The following is a 24,727-nucleotide window of genomic DNA, read 5'->3' as shown; positions in this document are numbered from 1 at the left end:
GCAATATATTTATGACATAGCTTTGGACGTCACACATTAATCACAATATGCTATTGGTTACAGAAGTCAGCTCTTCTCAGTATGGAAGGAGATGGTATTATGGGAGTATTATTGGAGTTCATGTCAGAGCGTGGCTACTGTATTCACTTAAGTTTTATAATGTAGTAATTTAATTCTATGTTTTACCAATCTAAATTACTGAACTATTTGAAGGAACATTCGCCGTTAGCCATTACTATATCCTTCCTTTTTGCATATTACTCAAAGTTGCTGGAGTCGCATGTTCTTCTTGACAGGGCCTAGCATTCTACTTCTCATTTATGATGTACCAGCAAATCAGGGGTGCCTGGGTGGCTCAGTCGATTAAGAATCCAACTTCAGCTCAGGTAACTATCTCGCAGATCATGAGTTTGAGCCCTGTGTCAGGGTCTGTGGTGACAGCTCAGAACCTGGAGCCTGCTTCACATTCTGTGTCTCCCTCTGTCTCTCTCTCTCTCCCTCTGTCTCTATCTGCCCCTCCGCTGCGCACTCTCTATCTCTCTCTCAAAAATAAATAAACATTAAAAATAGAAAAGATATACCAATAAATCAGATTGTTGTTTTTAGGGATCATTCTCAACACTCTGATTCTTAGGTTTCTTTCCTTGGAACTCAAAATCATAAGCAGGATCAGTAAAAGCTGTCAACAGTTGGGAGAAAGTGTTTAAGTTCACATGAAACAACTATTAAAGTCAGTGAAGTTCCAGTTCACAAAATAAGCTTTAAAATTTTAAGGCCTTGGCTGTCATAGGGAACACATTTTCATACCATGATATAATTAAATAACAATAGGATAATCAAAAATGAAGGTGCAAACCTCAACTCATTTCATGAGAATAGCACTATCTGGTCACTAATACCATATATGCAGAGAATAAGAAAAAATTATAGGACAACCTCATTAATAAGTGTAGATACAAATTTCTACTGAAAAAACTTAGCAAAGCAATTCTAGTAATGTATTAAAAAGACAATACAGCATCATCATGTTGGTTTCATCACAAAAAAACAGTATAAGGTGGATTTGCTTTGGAAAGACAATTAACACAGGGGTACCTTGGTGGCTCCGTTAGTTCAGTGACCGGCTCTTGATTTCGGTTCAGGTCATGATCCTGAAGCCGTGGGATCAAGCCCTGTGTCAGGTTTGAGCTGAGCATGGAGCCTGCTTAAGATTCTCATTTCTCTCTCTCTCTCTCTCTCTCTCCCTCCCTCCCTCTTTCTGCTCCTCTCCCCCACTCATGCTGCTCTCTTTCTCTAGAAACAAACAAACAAACAAACAAAACAGTTAACAGATTGAAGATGGAAAGCCACATCACTCAACTGATGCATGAAAACACTTAATAAAAGTAAACATCTATTCATGATCAAAATCACTGGTAAGCTAATAATAGAAATAGAAGGAAATTTGCTTAACCAAGTAAGCGACAACTGTTGAAACACCTGCAGCACATATTTTTAAATGGTTCCACAACAACAACAAATCCAATAAACTATGGAAGGTCTTTATGGAGAAAATTATAAAAATTCTTGAGAAGTCATAAAAGATAACCTTAGTAAAAGATTTTAGATAGTTAGATTTGATATCATAAAAGTTTTTAATTCTCTCCAAACATATTTATACCTTAGAAGCAATACAATGCTAGGTCAAATTGCAAAAGGATTTTCCATGACACTTAAGCTGAATCTAATATTTATAAATAACTGGGCATGAATATGAAAAAAACATGACCTTTGTCACATTCCATATATAAAAAATAATTTCAAAAGCATTGAAAACATAAATGTGAAATAACTACAGAGAGATTGTAGGATGAAAGAGGAGAATACCCTCATAACATTAGAGCAGAGTCATGAGTAAGCAAAGAATAAAAATACTGATGAATTTAAAAACAACATTAAAGATTTTCATAAAAGACACAATAAAGACTAACCACAATTGGGAAAGGATATTTGCATATAACTGACAAAATCTAATGTTCTGAGTAGTTGTAACCCTCCTACAAATCAATATTTAAAAGAAAAACTGACCAATAGAAAACAGGCAACAGACTTGAACAGGTACTTCCAAAAGAAGAAATCGAAACAGCCAATAAACAAATGAAAAGACAAGAAACTTATTCAAAGAAAGCAAATGAAGACCATAATGAGATAGAATTACAGATACATCAGAATGGCAAAATTGAAGGGTTGGCCTAGATTTGAACAATAGAAACTGTCATACAAGGCTCTTGGGTATGTAAATTGCTACAGCAACTTTGAAACAGTCTGGCACTATGTAATATCATTAAGTATAGGCACAGCTGATAATTCTACTTCTAAAAATATACTTTAGAGAAATCCTTAAGTGTGCATTAAAGGCATCTGTAAGAAAATTTGCAGCTGACTAGTACATAATGACAAAAAAGAACATAGCTCAAATTTCTATCTACAATAGACTATCTAAATAAGCTGTTGTATATTAGTACAATAAAATATTATACACCAGTGAAAATAAATCTTATATATCAACATGGACAAATCTTAAAACACAAAATATTGGTTGAAAGAAGAAGAATTCACACATGATTTCTTTAAATAAAATTTTAGAACCATCCTTACTAAACAAGAGAGTTTTGAATAATGCATTTAGATTATAAGGAAAAGAAGGAGAATTATTAGACCAAAATTCAGTCCATAGATTACCTCTGGGACCAAGCCATGAAAGAGACGCAGTGTGGAAACAGGAACATGAGGGAATTCTAAAGGGTCAATAATACTTTATTTCTTAATTTGGCGCCAAAACAGGAATGTTCATTTTATTTTTCTTTAAACTGAACATAGATAAATTGATAGACTATTTTGTATGTGTGAAGTGATTCTCAATAAAAAGTTTGGATACAAGGTTTCTAACTGCTGTTTTAGAATGTTAGAAATTTTTCAGAAAGTGAATTATCAATGAGTGTAAATGTTTAAAAAATTCTATTTAATATAGGAAGTATACTTTAGTGTGAAGTTTATGTTGTATTGAAAATAATCAATCCATTCCCTTTGTAAGAGTTTGACAGATGTTTTGTATCCTTAAACTATTTCAGAATTTTAGAGTGGAAAAAGGTAGATTGGAGAAGCCATGTCATACCATTGTTTTGTCACAAGAGGGACTAGGCAGTCAGAAAGTACAGTTTTCCCCTTTGGTCTTTCTTTTTCTTTTTAACTTTTTTTCTTTAATATTCTTTAATAAAATAACAAATATTTTATTTATTTGAGAGAGAGAGAGAGAGAGGCAGCGTGAGCAGGGGAGGGTCAGAGAGAGAGGGAGACACAGAATCCGAAGCAGGCTCCAAGCTCTGAGCTGTCAGCACAGAGCCCAACGCGGGGCTTGAACCCACGAACTGTGAGATTATGACCTGAGCCCAAGTCGGTTGCTTAACCGACTGAGCCACCCAGGCACCCCTACCCTTTTGGTCTTGAGAATATTTATTTCACTGTCTTAATATGTATATTTTACACACTGTTTATTCCTTTAAGTGTATGTGTTATAGAGTTTAGTACTGTGTTATATATTTCCTATCAGCAAAAATGTTAAGATAAATAGTAGCGTGCCATTTTACTTCTAAATGGACAGAGACAGTGTAGAAATAACTTACTCAGCTATGATCATGTTTTTGGTTTCTCTGCTTTATGAGAATAATTGTTTCCATTTGTATTAGTGCTAAAAATTATAAGTACTGAATGGTTTTTCATATATGTTTTATTTATTTTTCTTATTTGATTTCAAGACACATGTGAGCATTTGAAACAAATCCCAAATTTTAGAAAATGAATCAGAGTAATTATGGATCTACGGCTAGAACAAAAACATTCATATGCACTTGGCTAGTGGTTTTTAAATGCTGCTCTAAGTACCCTTAAGTGTTTCTGGGAAGCACTTTCAGGGGCCACTACATATGGAGAAGGAGGGGCACTTCTTTACTGACAGGGGTCTTCACTTAACATTCTAGGTATTGGCCTCTTTTATAAAGCTTTTACTTGTAGAAATGGTAAACTACAAATTGTTTGAAAACCCGAGGACAGGACTTATAGAAAAGAATGGTAAATGGAAATCATAAAATGATTTCCGGTGTGTTATCTCATTAGTTTTTTCAACTAATGAGAGTTTTAACAGCTAATGCATGTCTTATTTACCACTCTATCCCTAGTGCAGACAACAAATACATATGATTGTGCATAAAGCAATCAAATATTACTAAACAAATAAGTGTGTTAAATAAATAACCATGCCGGGAAGATAGAGCAGGTATTATCTAAATTTTATCAAAAAGGAAAGATGGGCTCAGAATGACAACAGTCTTACAAATGCTCACACCATCAATTAAGTAGAAGAATCAAATAGAATCTGAGACTTTCGTGTCCTGATTCCTAATCAAATCTTGGAGAAAGAATGGAAGGAAATAACATGGAGTGAGGAAAGAAGGACGGAAAAAAATTATTTTGCTTTTGACCATTCTACAACTGCCTCTTATTTGCTTGAGCAGAAAAAGATCAACTGTAGTAAAGAAAGGAAAAAAAATGCTCTTTTCATTTATTGTATCTTTATTTTTGAAAAAAAAAATGCATTGGTACTATGAACTAATAAATCTTCTGTTCTAATTTATAATGATGCATGAGATCATCATGCTTTCCTTTAAAAAGGCAGAAGCAGGGGCGTCTGTGTGGCTCAATCGGCTAAGCGTCCAGACCTTGATTTCCACTCAGGTCATGATCTCACTCTTTGTGAGATGGAGCCCCACAACGGACTCCTCCCCACACACACTCATGCACATGCTTTCTCTCTCTCTCTCTCAAAATAAATAAACCTTAAAAAATAAATTTAAAAATTAAAAAGCAGAAGTGTTACTTTTCCTGCCACCGTCTATCCCACCCACAGGTGCTTTGGGAGGTCAATTCACATGAGTGGCACTACTCTCTTTCCCAGCTGCCATTTCCTTCCCCTTCTGAACCAGTCCTTTAAACACCTGGAAGGTGCTGGTTTCTCACTTCCTCTTCTTACTTGTCTGGGACTTCTGAGCACTCTCCTCCACCCTGAGATGGCTTCTATCTTACCCCTTTCCTGGAGTTACGATGGGGGTAGTTAGTAAAGGAACTGAAGGGTTCAAAGAATAAGAAATTGCATCAGTCTATTTGTTTTATAAATAAAAATGAATTACCCTAAGATATAACTCTAAATCACACAAGCATATTCCTATATTATTGCTATGGTAATGAATTACCTTAAACTTCTAGACTTACAACAACACAAATTTATAATCTTACAATTCCGTAGGTCAGAAGTCCGATACAACAATCACCATATGTCATTCTAGACAGCTTTTCTCCATCTCCTCTTCAATTAAGTGCAGCCATATGATTGATTGCTAGTCACTGGATAGCCTCTCAATTTCTCCCTGCTAGCTACTCTGTGTTCTCTTTCTCCTCATCAGCCAGCTGGATAAGAAGTGAAGAGATCAGCAAGCCGTACTCCTTGGAGACTATAAACAATAATTCTTTTTCTGCTCATTCAAGTTGTTGGCAGAATTCAGTTCATTTTGGCTGTAGGACTGATGTTCTTATTTCCTTCTGAGAACTTCTAGAGGTCACAGCATTTCTTGATTCTTGATCTTTTCCTTCATCATCAAGGCCAGTAGTGGTGGGTTAAGTCCTTCTCTGTGACCCATTCTTTTTCAATCATCTTCGACTTTTAAGGAGGCTAAACCAGATTGGGCATGCCCAGATTATCCAGAATAATCTTCTCATCTCAAGGTCCTTATTAATCCTACATGCAAAGTCTCTGTTGCTATGTAAGGTGACATACTTATAGATTCTGTGGGTTATGGTGTGGACATCTTTGAGGAGGACTTATTCTTACTACCACAAGGAAAATAACTGCTTAAAATAAAAGTCTATAAATTTACTCACATGAATGAAACAAAATAGAAAAGAGACTTTTTTCTTTTTTTCAACAGTAATTATTTATAATGATACCGGAATACCTAAAGCACAACTTATATACATAATTTCCCTATGATTCTTCATTATTAATTTTATGCTAATTTGACAGATAACATGTTTCCTCTTTATCAAGTCAAAAAATATGTAGTCTATGTAGTTTCAAGAAATCCAGAAGTACAAATGATAGACATCACTTAAGAAGGTATGTTTTAAAAAAATATTTTTTATGTTTTTTCTTTTTTTTGAGAGAGAGTGGGCGCATGAGTGGGGGAGAGACAGAGGGAGGGAGACAGAATTTGGAGCAGGCTCCAGGCTCAGCTGTCAGTGCAGAGCCCAACACAGAGTTCAAACTCATGAACTGTGAGATCAGGCCGTGAACTGAAGCCAGACACTTAACCAACTGAGCTACCCAGGCGCTCCTTAAGGAGGCATGTTTTTCAGAAATCTGAAGAATAGAGGCAGAGGTATGGCCCCATTAAGGATAAGCACTAAATATTTTTTTCTCAGCTTTCTCCCCACTTAACAAACTGTTGTCTAGCAGACAGCCTTATAAGATCATACATACAACACTACCTGCACTGACTAGTAAAACTAGGGGTCAACTTGGAAAGGAAGATGGATGTTAAACAAAACCCATAACATGGCCTCATTCCTACAATATCATTTGGGAATAAGACCCATATCAGGTTCAACGTCTGTTTTTATCATCTTCTTCTACACAGTACAAACCGTAGTACAAAGCACTAGGTAAATATTAACTACCACCAAATCTATTGTTTTAATTACAATCAAGCAGTGTTTATAGACTGTTCTATGTTTAAGACACAGCAATAAAAATCCCCTATATTATCTATATTTTTACCTATATAATCCCCATTATTATCTATACTTTTCAGAGTTTTTAAATAAATTATTTACCTGATAGTAATATGACGAACATTGATAATGAAGGCAAAAATTTGGCATCAATAAAAATGAGAGATTTTTTCTTCTACTTGTTTTCGTTAACTCATTACCCATCTGTGAGTACTTAATTATAGGTTTTTGAAAGCAAAACTGTGTCTGACTTATCAATCCCAAGACAGTCACAAAAATAACCTTATTTATAGCACCTACATCATAAATGATAATAGGAAAAAATAATAGATATTGAAGTTTTCATTAGTTTTTGGTGTTTAAATTGTGTAGCATATATTGACAATATAATGCAAATATTTAGAATAGAAACTATTCAAAATGTTCTGAAACAAAGCTTTTTAACTCTTTAAGCTGTTGAAAATTGATTACATTGTCTCTATCTTCATTAGGAAGACTCAAAACTTCTTGTAGCTCCATGGCCAGTGAAAGTTATGTACTGAGCACTCTGAAACCTCCCTTATTAGGGTTTTGATTTAATAGAACTAAGGGATGGCAATAACAAATCAAATTAAAATGTTTCTTTTTTCTAACGAGAGAATTGATAGAACATACAAGCTAGAAGACCTCCTGTAGGATTTTTAAAATTTATTTTAATAATGAAGCTATTTTTTTTTCCCAAACAGTATTTGGCACAGAGACTATGTAACAGACAAAGACCATTGTGTGCAAAGTGTCTCTGGGTAAAATCCGAGGGGAGACATGAGAGGCACACTCACTCCACATTCAGTGTTGTCATCTGCACTTTTTTCTCCCCCACCACCATTTTTCCCTTAAAGAACCATGTTGAGGCAGAGATTGGGGAAAACCACTGACCTACTTCAATCTTCTTCCATTTTCAGATGAATACACCAACATTTGGAGAGAGGAAGGGACTTACCCAAGCTAAACACCTACCAGATTGATATGCTAACAAGACCCAACTTTTCATCTGCACTATTTGATTTTGGATAAGTCGCTTAATTTCTCTAAGCTTCTGATTCCTCAGATAAAAACTGGAGGTAGTTATACCCACTTTGACAGATGTTGAAAGGATAAGAGATAGTGTCTGGCATACAGTGGGTGCTGATGAATGGTAACTATCATATGTATTCCAACTCCTAAAGAATGTGCCCAGATCTGCAAGAAATAAAGGAGCAAACGTCATTAATTAATAACTTGGACTTCGGCTTAAAAATGTTCTACTTGGTTTATTTCAGGAAAATAGTAAATCATCCAAAAAGGCGATTTGGTATCCCTGTGGATCGGATTGGTGGAAATCGTCTCTCAAATTCCAGAGGCTAATTGATTCCAACTGTGAGTACAATTTGACAAAGTAACAATATACGCAGGCTTCCAATTAATATTTCACCATGGGCTAATTGATCCATTTTGATTTATAAACTGCCCTTTTGGTTTCTTAGCTTATAAAATCACTTTTTCAACATTTCTGTACTCAATAATATATTGATGCTAAATAATTTAAATGACATTAAAGAAGCAAAAGAATGTCCTAGATACACTTCGCCATAAAAAAGATTCAGTTATTCTCACAGATTCTTACTCAATTATTGAATATTAATATGTGAACAATGGCTAAAGTTCTAATTGATGTAATAAATCACCTTCGCATATGCTACACATATAACTGTGTAGTAATCCCTCTATTAAGAAGACACATTTCAGCAACACACATCATTTTGTTGCCAATAACTACGTTCCCAGAATAATGATAACTTGGAACATAGGAAAGGGAAGGATGTAGCAGAAAGAGTATAGCCATAGAATCAGAACACCTAATCCAAATGCTGGTTCTGTCACTCACTCATTATCTTGTTTCCCTCACAATATCTTATTCCTCTACATCTTGTACACTTAGGTAATAACATAGTGAATGTATTGTGACACATAATGTGGTATTGTGAATATTAAATTAGATGCATATAGTAATTCTAGAATGTATTGGACACACAGTACATGCAAGTGATAACATCTTAGATTACAGTTCCGTAAATTTACTCTGTGCTGGACCCTATACTTAGTGCTGTGCACATATTGCTTCATTTAATCATCCTGTTCCATAAAGTAGGTCATATTACTCTTTCCAGTACCTTGAGAAGCAGTATAGAAAAAGGGGTGAAATTGAGAGCTCAGCTTTGTAGTCAAATCCCAGTTCATCTGTCTGTTAGCCATGGGACCTTGTTGAAATTCTGAAATCCTCCTTCATAAAATGAGGATAATAAAAAGTTCTATCACATTACATTGTCCAGAAGACTAAATCTATTGATATAAATTACACATTTAGAATAGTGTCTGACATGTAGTACTCAGTATTATTAATATATTATTATACAAATAAGTACAAAGCTTAGATATATTAATTCACAATGCCATATAGCTAGTAAGTGATATAAGTAGCATTCAAATCCAAAAACCTAAAATCCTGAGCTTATAGTTTCACAAGTGCATTTAGTCATACATATTATATGTTTTAAACACTAAATGTTACACATAAAATCTAGGTAATATATTTTTTTGCCAGGAAAGGCTACCAAGAATGCATCCTCCCTCCTAGAAGCTAAGACAAATTGGAACTTTTTGTTTGTTTGTTTGTTTGTTTGTTTTACCAATTTCAAGCTACAGAAGAGAAAACTCTGGTGTTTGTTTCTCTCAAGATGATCCTTAAAAACCAAAGATACGAAGTCCCCAAGAGCAGCACATTAGCCCTGAACCTCTCAATTTAAATCGTGCCTGTTTTTTCTCGTCAAATGCCCTAAACCACAATGAGAAGTCAGTGTTTTACTTCAACTTTCTTATTCTCAGAATGACTTAGTTAAAATAATCTTTTTTTGCCCACGGAGGCCTTGATCAATGAAGTTATGAAGTTACTGAATGCCCACAAATATAGAGAGACTTAATGAATACTGTGACGAACGGTGCATTTTGAGCAGTACCGTCTTCAAAACGTAGATCAGGCTTTCTTTACATCTAGAGATATACCAAGTATGGCCACTCTTTTGGATTGTTAAAAATCACCACCTTATATTCGAGAAGGATCTAACTAATTGCCATTACAAACCAAGTAACTCCTTGAAATCAGGATCATATTCCTCCAGTTGCTTGATGTATTGAGAACATTATGACACGGATTAAAACTTTAATTAGTTTCCACCTGTACTCTATCACCTTGGACACCCTTGATTATCACCCATTTTAGTATCTCTGAATTAAGCCAAAAAAGGTTATGATAAGAAAAAAACCACACAGGAAACTCATTTTCATATGAAGTTTTAGACCATATAAACTCCAGATAGATACCAAACTTTGAAAAGGTAGCTAAATTAATATAATGTCTTCTGAATCCCTGTGGGTGAAATCCAAATTAGTATATTATGTCCTTCATTTAAAAGGCTTTGTTGGGTAAAATTTCAAGATAGTAATATCACAAAGAACAGGTTTAGAATAAAACTTAACACCATATATTTTCTTTTTCCCGTTTGTCAATCATTACAGGTGCACCCATTCAGCCATTAGGTTTCTATTCATTATTTCCTGCCACGATCACCAGGATTTCTCAGATGCTTTTTTACTTCCTCATGTGAAGTTTTATGTTTTATAGTTTATGAATAAAAACAAATATAAAAGTAGATTTCTAATTTCCATTTAACTTTTTAAAAAATTTCGTTTATTCTTTCTTATTAGTACAGTATCTTTTGGATTAAGTCACTGAGAGATTCAGGAAGGTAAGGGCTCTTTTAATCCAATCCTCTTTCTGTTTTGTTTTTGACAAATGTGGACACTGGGTCTGTGAGAGGAAATTGATTTGCTCAAAATGTTACAGACTCTCAGACAGAGCAACGTCCAGGATCCAAGTCTCTGGACTTCTAGGCCAGAGTTCTCTTCATCACCTGTAAGGTCTTCAGGGTGTAAGTTGTCATTGCTGGATGCCAACTTCTCTGCTTAGACATTTTTTAAACAAACAGAAGCAGTGTGTCAGACTGTGAAAATCTTTGTTCCGCTTCTGTGGGAGTTAATGCAGGCTCTTTTAGAGCAGGTTTATTTGTGGGTTTTCACCTTCTGGGTTTCACTTGAAGTCTTCACACTAAAAATGAAACTGGTTCTAATCGTGGAAGTTTTGCTTATTTTGAGTTTAGGTCTAGATACAGCTGCTCTATGTTACCTCGTTTGCAGAAGAAAGGCTAACCTCTTCTCTGCTATGTGTTTTGGAAAGGAAGACAATCTGGTACTTGCAAAATGTCTTCCTCAAGTCATTAACATATTGGACCAAAATTCTGAGTTTTTTATAGCCTTCCGCTCTGAACAACTCAGATTCAGAGAGGTGTTTTATCTAAGGTTTCATAGCTTCTCTAGATGCAGTTAGCAAGTTCTAGGTCTTTGCCATTGAAATCAGGATGCCTTCCTGATGAAATTTGGTAGGAAGACGACTATTGATTATGCGACCCCTTGCTGTCACAGGTACTAAGACTTTTAAGAATGTAAGACATATGTTGCTTTATTATACTGGCGTTTTTTTATTTTAGAACAATATTGATACACTATCATTCAAGTATATTAACAGATCTCTGAAAGAGCAGAAATATGATGTTTAAATTCCAGCATTATGGTTGGTCCTGGTTAGAGCAAAATATACAATTATCAATATGTTACCATAGCACTAAACAGAAAGTAGTAGTCAGATTTTCTTTATCTTTCTTTTCTATGTCATGGCAACATCCTTGAACCAAGATTGAAAATGGAAAAGGAATAAAATGCAGCAGGTACCCAAAGAAAGCAACTGTGGCTTGAGACTAAGCACCTAGCTTGTACGTTGAAGATGTTCTTTTTAATGCATTTTGATCTGTAATTGCCATTTTGCATTATTGTCTTTGCAATAAAAACATGTCCTAGAAATAAAAGCTATAATGAAACATCATGTAGTTTTCGTTCTTCTCAAGCGAAGTTGATGGTATTCCCCTTATCTATGGAGTTCTCAGTAGCTTTAACAATTTCAACTTTCATTTTTGCAGACACAACTTCCTTGGGTGAAATGTCACAGAAACACGGAAGATGCTCCAGTGAAGTTCTTTACACTCCCTTAATGATTAAACTTTTAAGGAACTGACCTTCTGCAAATCCCTTCCACAGTTTGAACTGCAGTCCATCACATCACAGTATTGTTACAGCTTTAATTAAACTATGCAGACCATTTCAATGTATGGATATTTTTAAAATATACATTTTAGCTAACAGGAACGGTTAGCTGGCCCCAAACCCTACTTTTCTAAGAAGCAATCAAAAAACACAATACAGTGAAATGCTTTTCTATATTTCCACTTACATGTATGCGATTGAAGAATAATAACTGAAGACTGATTTGTTTCTGTAAAACTTAGGTAGGATCTACCTGTTCATTATTGAGGAACACAGAAAGATGAGACAGTGTATGTTCTCTTAAATATTTTACTTCTCTTTTATCCTTTTCCTGTGAGCCTCTTGGGAAATGATTATGAAATTAGGCTTCTCTTAGTGTATTCAAATTTCAGTAAGTTTCAATCAAAGAAAGCATAGCCCCAGGTCCAGAAATAAAAGAAGAAAGATGTATAAGCCAGGAAAAAACAACAGTAATTAAGGCCATCAATTTTATTCTTCCAAAGAACTGAAAAAAATACCTGCAGCTCAGAACATATTGACAGAATTAGGAAGTGAAGGATATCAATCATTTGTCAGGTTTGGACATCTCATGGCCCCTAACAACTTTCCTTTTCTCTAAATGACAGCTGGTAGTTAATTAAGAGTAGCAGTGGCTGATTATGAGAACAGCCACACAGGAGTAACAGAGGAAAGTAAGGAAGAAGGCAAAGAAACACCAAGTAGTAAACCACTGGACCAGTCTGAGGCTTGTTAAGTACACATAATTTTAGCACCGTACTTTTTAGCACAGTACAATAATCAATCTTCTTGATGCTACTGATTCACCTAAGAAACTGTTTGATTCTTTTCATATATTGTGCTTAAAAAGGCATTGAAAAGTACAATGTGTTTAAGAATGATTTCTTTAAATGATTCCAATTATTTTTAAGTGGTCTATCAAAGTAAAAAGTTTGATAGTCTGGAAAGCTCAGTTCTCAACAATAAGTATGATATTACTGCAACTTAGGCACATAAGCCCACGGTGCATTGGGTATGCCTTCAAAACACAAAGATAACATGTTTCTTGAACCAGACAGTAGCAGAAGTGTTTTGTAAAGCCTCTGAAAAGCTTCTTTAAACCTTAACAATCACTGTCAGATGAACCTGATATATGTGAGGAGAAAAGTTTGATCAATAGGGCAGAGATTTATTTTAAAATAAAAAGGAAGAATGTTATGAGAAGGTAAATGCATATAACAAGAGGCGAGAAATGGATAGCTGTTAATTTTAACTAAAATTGAATAAATGTATGATCCAAAGAATAAAATGAACTCAAAGAAACATAGAAATGAACATATGCACTTAGAATACAGATGGCTTTGTATATAAATTCTTAGTTTGGGGGAAATTTTTTTCAGCTGCTGAAAATCTTCAAATTTAAGTTTAGAAAAAAAAATAAATGAATGATTCTGTTAATTATGGTAGATGGGCTATACATAGCAAGGAGAAATGAATTTCGAGAGAGCTAACCAATTCTGTTTTTCACTAACTTGCATTAGAAAGTTAGCAGTGGTACATGGGAAAATGTCTTGTAGGATCTGCTATTTGAGAGTTATTTAAGAAGAAGTTAGAATGTCTCTCGCCACCTTTCCCCAACCTTCTGTTGAATTTTAGAAATGTGTTCTAGTCCTTAAAGGTTCTTTCTTCCCCTTTTCTCCCATTTGATTATTTGTAAGCTTCTAATCCACCTGGGTGCTACTGCTTCATGCATTGACAAAAGGCATTAGAGCCTACTTTAGCCTAAAATTTTCTCATGGTGAAGGTTTAAAGGTGAATTAAACAAATTGATTTCCTATCACCTTTATTTTTTTAATGCAAAGTTATGCTTATGGCATTCCTTTTGATTAAAGTCAGAGGTCACAATGTATGGATTTATATTCTATTATAATGTGTAATAATGCATCTATCTCATAATATATATACAAGACTTTAATGAACAAAAACAAAAGAATGTTTTCTTCACTTATAACTATTTTATTTCATGTTTTAATTTCTGCCACTACTTATACAAAGTAGAAAATAAATCAGTGGTACACCAGTTTGAAATATGCCATTCTTTTAACATAGCAGGAAAGTAAAACATAATTTCTGTTCAGAATATGACAATTTATCTCATTCATTTGTGAAGCTTCACAGAGCAGACTGTGAATATGGATTTCTGTGTTCTGTCATCAATTACATAACAAATTTTTTATGAGAGATATTTTATGATGCTACATCATCTTAAAATTTACTCACGCTACAGAAAGTCTAACAAATTCTACCTTTAATCTACAGATAGCTTTAGAGAATTAAATTCCTTAAAGCAAACGATTAAAAGATAATTTAATGGATTCTCCTAAATGGAAGAAGTAGCAAAAACCTTTTTGTGTGACCTTACTCTTGAAGATTCAAACTGCCTGCGTATTGTTTACCTGTTCCAACTTTAAGAAACATGAGATGATGAAAGCGAGAATTTTTGTCTTTATTACAATATTATGTTCCTGTTTACAACTGCTATAAATATGGAGGAATAATCAGGCATTATTGAGCGACTAGTATTTATGTACATTTGAGTGGATCTTAATAAGTGTAGTATATATATAGCACTATAGATAAATCGCTCAACTTGGTTGTTTTATGTTTTTTTCAACTTAAGCAATATGGTTCACACTCTGAGATAGTTTTCTCTTTAAGCACCACAAAATTGATATTATGTAAATAAACTGCATTTCCCCCAGATTGTGAATTAAGACAGTGTGAGCAGACTGGCCTCACCATCTAGTCTAGTCCTTAATATTATTTTAGTTGACAATGTTTCTGGGATAGCACAGTTGACACACAAAACTGAAGTTGAATTCCCTGCCTTGAATTGACTAAATGAGCTTGTTCAGATGTAAGCAAGAGCAGTTTGATGTATAGATGTGAAAAGGGAAAAAAAGAATCAAGAGAAAGCCAATAAGCAATTTTGTTTTGTTTATTTCGTAGCACAACAAATCCAATCTCTTATAGACACGCTGAGTTTCAAAGAGTTCGTGATGCTGTGCAGGGGGCAGAGATGAGAGTTAAGAAACCAAAAGGCAAATTGTTTCATAAGGAAGTTGTCTATCTCTGAGACATCTGGTATTACTTTCTCCCAGAGTCCAATAAACCATATATTCCTGCCCCCAGTAATGAATGTATTCATTTGGTGGTAGTAGTTTCAGTGACAATTGTCCAAATGTACAGAAAAGAGATAATAGCTTGCACAATCATAAGAAAGACAAGGGACAATATGCATATTTTTCCATAAGTTCATATAATTAAATCTATTTTAATTTTCCAAGATGATTTTTAAAATATTCTGTTTTTTAAAAAACCTGTACTGTTTATTTATTTTTGAGAGAGAGAGAGAGAGAGAGAGAGAGAGACAAAGTGTGAGAGGGGAGGGGCAGAGAGAGAGAAGCACAAAACCCGAAGCAGGCTCTGAGCTGTCAGCACAGAGCCCAACATGAGGCTCGAACTCAGGAGCCCTGAAATCATGACCTCTACTGAAGTTGGATGCTTAACCAACTATGCCACCCAGGCGCCCCTAAAATATTTTACTTTTTTATTTTAATGCCTATTTATTTTTGAGATAGAGAGCATGAGCTGAGTAGGGGCAGAGAGAGAGGGGTACAGAGGATCTGAAGCAAGTTCCGTGCTGACAGTCCTGACAGCGGTGAGCCCCATTCAGGGCTAGATCATGACCTGAGCCGCAGTCGGAGGCTTAACCGACTGAGCCATCCAGGTGCCCCACTTTTTAAAACATTTTAATTGATACCTCAAAAGCAGAGTCATCACCAAACAAAACTATATGTAGACAATGAATCTATGGAAAGCATCCAATAGATACAGACGGCATTGCCAATTTCAGCACTACAAGGTCACTTGATAGCCCATGCCATGCAAAAGTGCAACTGATTTGCCTTTATTCAAAACCTAAACCTTAAGCATACAGTATGCAAAATAAATGCCACCATTTCTTTATGCTGAAAATAGCTACAATCTTTAAGCAGTCATGAGTAGATGTGTATCTTTTTCTAATGTTCTTATCCTTTTGTATCCAGAGAGAAAACTTCAGACACAGTATTTCCAAAAGCAGGCTAAAAAAGAAAGCAAAACAAATTCTTTAGTAGGAGGATATTTGATGAAATGTTACATTTGAATAAAATAGTTGATGTGTGCCAGTATGAGAGAGTTTTGTAAAAGGAATGTTCCCTGTGGAGTTCTTAGTGTCACGTGAATCTATAAATTAATTAAAATGAATGGGTGATGGGCATTAAGGAGGGCATTTGTTGGGATGAGCACTGGGTGTTATACGTTAGTAATGAATCACTAAATCCTACTCCTGAAATCATTATTACACTATGTTAACTAACTTGGATTTAAATAAAATTAAAAAACAAAACAAAAAAAAAGAGAAAATTCAGCTTCTCCATCACACTAGCCACATTTCTAGTGCTCTGTAATGAGTTGTGTCTAGCGGCTAACATAATGGGCACTGCATAAGAGAACACTCACATCATCACAGAAAGTTCTATTGGACAACCCTCTTCTACATTATAATGTATGTAATACCATACGGAGAATACAGTAGGTCATGCTATTAGATACACCCCTCTGTTTTGTCTTTGGGATAACTGAAATCCCAAAGAGGAAGTCGCATGAGCAAAAAGGATGATACATAAGTTTCTATTTATTGGGAGAAAATGAAGGAAGAGAGTTTAAGGCTCACTTTGAAAACCACCAAATGTTATTGAAGTAATTTAATTATCACATCGAATCTTTACATTCTGATCATTAAAATGATGATTCAGAAAAATCAGTTCTATCCGTATTTTAATCTTCAAATGCACGATGAGTCCTTTTAGATGTTTCTGTCAGCTCTTCCCAATCCATCATCGGGCTTATAGTAGCTTCATTGAACTCATTATAAATTTATCTAATTTCCTTCCATCTAAGTGGTTTCTAAAATTAAGACCCCAAAGAGATGGATATTTTATTCACTATTGATTAATGGGGTGCATAATGAAAAAGAAAAACCTCAGAGTGCTGTAAAGATACCCTTTGAAATAAATGAGTGAGTGTGTCTACTCATCAGGTCTCCTCACTCTCTTCTCACTGTGTAAACTGTAATCCTCAAGCTCACCACCACCTACACACAGTGTTATGATAGCACTGAGTCTACTTTTCTTTCTTTTTTTAAAAAAAATTTTAATGTTTTATTTATTTCGGAGAGAAAGAGAGAGAGACAGCATGAGCAGGGGAGGGTCAGAGAGAGAGGGAGACACAGAATCTGAAACAGGCTCCAGGCTCCGAGCTGGCAGTCAGCACAGAGCCCGACGCGGGGCTCGAACCCATGAACTGTGAGATCATGACCTGAGCCGAAGTCAGTTGCTGAACCGACCGAGCCACCCAGGCTCCCCTACTTTTCATTTATACAAGAGTCACAGCCTCCTTTAAACAAAACTACATTCAAATCCAATGAAAGAAGTTTATTTTCAGACATTAAACTGAGGAGCCTGGCAGACCAATCCAATCTTCTTTTTATACTGTACTTCAGAAAGTTATCATCATTGCCATTTCTGGCCCTTCAGATATCACTGAATATCTCAGTCTTCCAGGAAAATATAAATCTATGCATGTGCAAAAATTACATCACACAAGTGGCTCGATGAAGTATGCAATAGAGTATAGTTGGAAATATTTTGGACCCGTATTAAAGGAGGTGTGTTAAATGATACTCCTGGTAGAGCAGCCAAACTTCTTAGTGTTTATCTATCGTGTACCATCGAGGTGAAGGAAAACTCCAGCCAGCATTCTGGTGTTTTTTGATCTCTGTCTGGTTCACTCTTGTAATCCCTGTTTTTAGGAGGATATTACATACTAGGCCACTTTATATTTATTTTTCCTCTCCCATTCCCAAGTTTCTTCAAATGTGCTGCTTCTATCCTGATAGAAAAAAAGCTAAAGTTATTAGGAGTCCAGCTAAGTGAATAGATTGGAGTAAAAGCTAAGCGGAGGTTTTTTTCTTCTCTCTTTTCTATTTGATAAATTTCACAGTACATTTTGTAAATTTAAGGTATATGGAATGTTACTTTATAAATTTATATATTGTAAATCTGATTTCCGTTGAAGCAGTATTTGTCATATTACATCACTATGGTATAATAGTTCACATTCATTACACTGTGCATTAGATGTCTGTGGCTTATTTACTACTCATTAGAAGTTTTTTACGTAAACACCACCAACCTTAACCAAAGCCTTTCTCTCCATGATCCCCTGGTTACCACTATTTTACTTGCTATTTTTTTTCTACAGGTTTGACTTTTTTTAGATTCTACATATGAGTGATATCATGCAGTACCTGTCTTTCTTTTCTGACTTATCTTGCTTAGCTCAATGTACTCAGTGTACATCCATGTCATTACACAAGCAGGATATCCTCCTTTCTCACCGCTGAATAATATTCCACTGTGTAAATATACCCCATTTTCTTTTTTATCCATTCTTCTGTTGTACTATATCCAGAAGTTAAATTGCTGGATCATATGGTAAATCTGTTTTTAGGTTCTTGAGGAATTTCCATATTGTTTTCCATAGTGGTTCGACTAATTTACATTCCTACCAACAGTGGGTGACTTTCCACACCCTCACCAGAACTTATTGTCTCTTGTCTTCTTGATGATAGCCATTCTAACAAGTGCAAGGTGATATTTCATTGCGGTTTTGATCTGCATTTCCCTACTGATTAGTGAAGCAGAGAATCTGTTGTGTGCCTGTTGGCTATTTTGCTATCTTCTTTGAGAAAAAAAATCTATTTAGTTCTTCTGTCCATGTTTTAAATCAGACACTCTTGGGTTGTTATTAAGTAGTATCCTTTATATTTTTTGAGATAATAACCTCTTAACCAACAGGTGATTTGTAAGTATTTTCTTACCTTTTATCGCCTGCCATATCATTTTTTTAATTGTTTCTTTTGCTGTGAAGAAACTTTTAAGTTTGATGTAGTCCCATTTGTTAATTTTTGCTTTTGTTGCTTGCAATTTTGGGGTCGTGTCCAAAAAGTCATTACCAAGACCAGTACTGATAAGCTACTACCCTATATTTTCTTCTAGGAGTTTTATGTTATCAAATACAATGTTTAAATCTTTTATCCATTTCAAGTAAATTTTTGTGAGTGGTGTGACATAAGGGCCCAATTTCATGTATTCAATTCTGCATGTATTTTCCAGTTTTCCCAGCATCATTTGTTGAATAGACTATCTTTTCTCTATTGGGTGTTCTTGGCTCTATGTTGAATATTATATGCCAAGATTTAATTCTGGACTTTCTATTCTGTTTTATTGATTTATATGTCAATTTTTTTGCCAGTACAATACAGTTTTTATTACTATGGCTTTGAAGAATCATTTAAAATAAGATTTTGTTCTTTTATTCTCAAGATATCTTTGGCTATTTGGGATCTTTTGTGGTACCATATAAATTTTAAGATTATTTCTTCTATTTATATGAAATAGAATTTTGTATGATTTCTGTGAAATGCTGTTTTCTGTGAAATAGTATTTTTGGATTGCACTGAATCTGTAAATTGCTCTGGGGAATACGCCACTTTAACAATAATTATTATTCCATTTCATGAACAGAGATTTCTTTCTATCTGTTTGTGTCTTCTTTGATTTCTTTCAGCAAAGACTTGCAGTTTTCATTGTGCAGCTCTTTCACTTCATTGGCTATATTTATTCCTAGGTAAATGAGTAAAAGACCTGAATAAACATTTCTCCAAAGAAACTATAAGTGACCAAAAGACACATGTAAACATGTTCAATATCACAAATCATCAGATAAATGCAAATCAAGCCACAATGAGCTATCACCTCATACCTGTCAGAATGGCTGCTATATACATAAATAATAATATAAATAGCAACAATTGGCAGAGATGTGAAGAAAAGGGAACCCTCATACATTGTTGATTGGAAGGCAAAATGGTATAGCCACTATGGAAGACAGTATGGAAGTACCTCAAAAATTAAATATACAACTACTATAGAAAACAGCAAGTCTACTTCTGGGCGTTTAACTGAAGAAAATGAAAGCAGTAATTTGAGAAGATGCATGTGTCCCTATGTTCATTGCAGCATTATTTATAGTAGCCAAGATATAGAAGCAACCTAAGGGTTCATCAAAAGATGAATGGATAAAGATGATTAATTTTACACATACATGCGCACGCGCACACACACACACAGACACACACACATACACACACACAATGGAATATCCATTAAAAAATTAAAATTTGCCATTTGTGACAACATGGATAGACCCAGAAGGTATAATGCCAAAGAAAATAAGACAAAGGCCATATAATTTCCCCTACATGGAGAATCTAAAAAATAAAACTAATGAACAAGCAAGCAGAAACAGACACTTAGATACAGAGAATAACCTGGCAGCGGGGAGGATGGTGAAATAAAGGAAGGGCATTAAAAGGTACAAACTTCCAGTTATAAAATAAATAAGACATGGGAATTCAATGTATAGCATAGGGAAAGTGGTTAATAATATTGAAAAACTCTGTATGGTAACAGACAGTGGCTAGATTTATCCTGGTGATTTCTTTCTAATCTATCACTGTGCTGTACACCTGAAACTAACATAATATTGTACAGCAAATGCAATTCAATAAAAAAGTTATTCTTAAGTATTTTATTATTTTTATGGTATTGTGATAGGATAGTTTTTCCTTATGGTGCTTCACAATTAGTATAAAGGCATGCCACTGATTTCTGTAAGTTGATTTTGTATCTGCCACTTTACTAAAATCATCAATAAATTTCAACAGTTTTTTAAATTAACTCTTTGAGATTCTGTATATATAAGATCATATCATCAGCAAATAGTGACAGTTTTACATCTTCGTTCCTGATTTGGATGCCTTTTATTTCTTTGTCTTTTCTAATTGCATGGCTAGGAATTCCAGTACTATATTTAATAGAAGTGATGCCTTGTTCCCAACCTCAGAGAAATCTCTTTCAATTTTCCTCCATTGAATATAATATTAGCCGTGGACTTGTTATATATGGACTTTATTGTGTTGAGGTATGTTCCTTCTACACCCAATCTGTTAAGAATTATTATCATGGAAAGATGTTTTATTTTATCAGATTTTATCATAAATTCTTAATGAATTTAGCAGGTATATGTCAACTATCTATTAAATGATCAGATAAACATTTAATTTAATTATATGTATAATAATCATTTAATTATAAGTACAGTATTTCTCAGTAAGTATAAGTTACTATTGCATTAGGTGGATCTCTGGGTCCATTTAATTTCATATAATGTTATTCATACTTTTGCAATAGAACTACACTTTAAATGTAATGTGGGTTGTTTTTGTCACCTAACCTGGGCATCTAATTCATGTTTATCACCCCAAATATTTATTTTGTTCCAGCTATATACAAATATGTTTTAATATGTACTTGCTTAAACACAAAACATTTCTTTGACACCCCCCCCCACCCCCACAAATGCTTTAGCTAATATCCCAATTTGTCTACCCTTTAGGACAAAATTTTTCAAAAGTGGTGTGTATTGTCAGTGTTTCCTGACAAATGATAATAATGTTGTTTTATCATTTTCTCTTTAAACAAAAGTCCACCAAAAACTTCTTGGCCAAGTCATTAATAATCTTTCTACTGCTGTTCATAAGGAAAGCTGAAGTAATCCAACTTCAAATACAGTTTCACAACTTCTTCCTAGAAGGAGTGAGACATTCTTTGTCACTTCCTTCCTTGGTAGCTGCCAGTCTCCTTTGCTGATTAGACTCTCATCTGCCCAATCTTTAACCGTGGAATCACCCAAGCTTCAGGCCTGGCTATCTTCTCTTTAATATCTAGAGTCATTCCTCCAATGGCTTCATCACAATACCAAGCAATACTGATATGTTGATAACTGTCAAATGTATATCTCAAGTATGAGCTGCTTCCCTAGCTTCAAATTTATATATTCAATGGCCTACTCTGATCCCTACAGGAAGTCCTGCATTATCTGTGTGGGATGTGTTCCAAGACCATCAGTGGATACCTAAAACTGCAGATAGTTCTGAATGCTATAAATACCATATTTTTCCTACACATATATACCTATGATAAAGTTTAGTTTATAAATTAGGCACAGAAAGAAATTAACAACAACAATAATAAACTAGAACAATTATAACCATATACTACAATACAAGTTATGTGAATGTGGCCTCTTTCCTCCACAATATCTTATTATACTACAATCACCTTTCTTTTGATGATGATGTAAGATGATAAAATGCCTATATGATGACATGAAGTAAGGCTTCATGACGTAGGCTCTGTGACATAGCATAAAAGTACTATTGACCTTCTGATGGTATGTCAGAAGGAGATCATTTGCTTCTAGACCATGGTTGACCACAAGTATCTGAAACCCAAAAATGGACATAAGGAGGCCTGCTATACTGGGATGGTATTGTTACGTGGGGCATAGCAAGCCCAAAACCTCTGTGGTAGGGATGTGACTGTCCAAATATTCCTTGTGCTTTTTTCACATTGCCAAGGTGCTCCCCTGACCCCATTAAGTTAGATTAAGATCATGTGCCTAATTTTGGCAGCTAAGAATATGTTTACCTCTGTTTCTTTCCTGTCCCACTCCAGGGACACACAGTGTGGATACAGAGTAAAGGAAAATGACCAATATACAGAAGGCTTCATGTAAATAATCTTAAAGCAAGTTATACACTGAGATCATAAGGTTATTTTGCTAATGTAGTTTGCCTAATTCATCCCCAAATGCAATGTGACAACAAATGCAAAGGGAATAAAGAATCCAGAAATACAAGGTCTTGAAATGTTGAAAGGGTTGACTTCCTCAACATCCCAAATGCTATAAATGAGATTTAAAATTATTCCAAGTGACAGAGGCTCTATAAATAACATAAATTTTTAAATAAATTTGAATAAAGAAGTCAGGGCAAAAATTGGAGTGAGTGCTTAGTTTTTAATGTATGTTCCAGATACTTTAAAAAATTTTTTTGATGTTTATTTATTTTTGAGAGAGAGAGTGGGAGTGAAGGGAAGGCAGAGAGAGAGGGAGACACAGAATCTGAATCAGGCTCCAAGCTCTGAGCTGGCAGGGCAGAGCCCAATGCTGGGCTCAAATCCATGAGCCATGAGATCATGACCTGAGCCAAGTCAGATGCTTAACCGAATGAGCCAACCCATCGGGGTGAGAAGGCAGAATAATTAAAATTGTTTCTTCAAAAGCATTTGCATGTAGCAAGTGGATGAGAAACTTTCTAAACTTTTGAAAGGTCATAAAACCTAAAATAAAAATATCTTTGACACTTTAAGACAAAATAAACCTTGGGCCCCCAACTTTGCAAGAGCAGGATGAAACCCAAGAAAACTGTACCATCCTAGAGAAGGGAATATTCCCCAAGGAGCACATAAGATGTGTCCAGAGATGAAAATGAAAAAAGGGAAAATCTCGGACAGTGCAGCCACTGGAAATGTTACAATAGGCAAATGACTCTTCCTAGAGGACTAAAGACTACTAAAGACTACTAAAGACTCCAATCAAGACACCTTTTTCCATCCCCAAGGCAGGAGACCTTTATAATGTTTGCCCAGCGGTGTTTCAGAATTGTTGAAGGATAGCATTCTGTGTGTCTCTTGTCTGTTTCCTTTACGGATGGATTTCTGTGTGTGGTTATCCTGTCCCTGTTCCTCTGCCAATTATTGGTATTGTCCTTTTAGCCAACAGGTCTGTGAATGAAGCGGAAGAAGCCACACTGTATCTGATGAAGAATGGTAAGTATCTCCTGGAAAACCTGTTCTTTGTTCTGGGTTCAGTCAGTGAAAGAGATCTGGGATTCTCTCTAATGGGAATGAGATAAGTATAGTCTATGTGGTTAAGGAGAGATCAAAACACTGACTGTGGTAGAGGCATTGGTCCCCAGGTATTATATGTACTTCCTAAAATTTCAGCCTATCTTGCCAATATTTTGGTGGCAGCCCACGTGACTAACTCTAGCCAGTGGACTTCAGAAATGACACCTATCACTGAACCAAGTTCTGAACTGAGGCAGTTTAGACCCTTTTCTATGTCTCGACAATATTAGAAGGAGTTAAGATATAACAACCTTCCAGGTGGTATAGCCAGAAAAAAGAAGAAAGTTGTACTACATAGTGGACTTTATTATATAATAGGCCTCTGAGATTTGGATTAACACTGGTAACACATCATAGCCTAAGCTATGTTAATTATGAGAAGACCCAACAAATCTCTATTTCAACCCTTTTACACCACCAAACTTTCTCCTCTGCTAGCTATCTCTGGCTCAATAAGTAGAAATTGCCCTCTTTTGCCTACTTGCTTAGAAGAAATCTTTGGAGTCATTTTTGACACCTTCCATCATTATTTTTAATACAATCCACATGTAATTCTTCAACAAATTTTGTTGACTTTGTTGAAAACATATCCAAAGAATAATACCCCTCCTTATCAATTCACTATTGCCAAACCTAATCCAAGCTACTACCATTAAATTATTTTTATTAAAGGTTTCTCTGCTTCAACCTTTGCCCATCTT

The 24,727-nt window shown here is 35.0% G+C and overlaps 2 protein-coding genes across 5 annotated transcripts in view; one reads left to right on the top strand and one right to left on the bottom strand.

The window, feature by feature from the left end:
- Positions 1-11,978, top strand: part of OSTN (osteocrin) — a 43,382-nt gene extending 31,404 nt beyond the window's left edge. Inside the window, exons 4-6 of one of the 3 annotated variants that reach the window (XR_013332801.1) lie at positions 8,118-8,214; positions 10,600-10,640; positions 11,644-11,788. Coding sequence is in view for 2 of the 3 variants with exons in the window: in XM_077754541.1 (XP_077610667.1) it covers positions 8,118-8,202 (85 nt within the window). In the remaining variant the exon portion in view is untranslated. Of the gene's footprint in view, positions 1-8,117; positions 8,215-10,599; positions 10,641-11,643; positions 11,789-11,924 lie in introns of those variants that run through there. The other 2 variants (XM_077754541.1, XM_077754540.1) reach the window with 2 other exon arrangements.
- Positions 11,979-16,067: 4,089 nt separating this feature from the next.
- Positions 16,068-24,727, bottom strand: part of UTS2B (urotensin 2B) — a 48,440-nt gene continuing 39,780 nt past the window's right edge. Inside the window, exon 8 of one of the 2 annotated variants that reach the window (XM_077754377.1) lies at positions 16,068-16,190. In XM_077754377.1, the coding sequence (XP_077610503.1) occupies positions 16,165-16,190 (26 nt within the window). In that variant the 3' untranslated portion in view covers positions 16,068-16,164. Of the gene's footprint in view, positions 16,191-17,716; positions 18,040-24,727 lie in introns of those variants that run through there. The other variant, XM_077754378.1, reaches the window with a different exon arrangement.

This window comes from Crocuta crocuta, unplaced genomic scaffold (genome assembly GCF_008692635.1).
Source record: "Crocuta crocuta isolate KB4526 unplaced genomic scaffold, BGI_CrCroc_1.0 scaffold70, whole genome shotgun sequence".
In the NCBI taxonomy this organism is placed as follows: Eukaryota; Metazoa; Chordata; class Mammalia; order Carnivora; family Hyaenidae; genus Crocuta; species Crocuta crocuta.
Note: the sequence above shows the minus strand (reverse complement) of the source record. Positions and strands in the feature narration are given on the sequence as shown.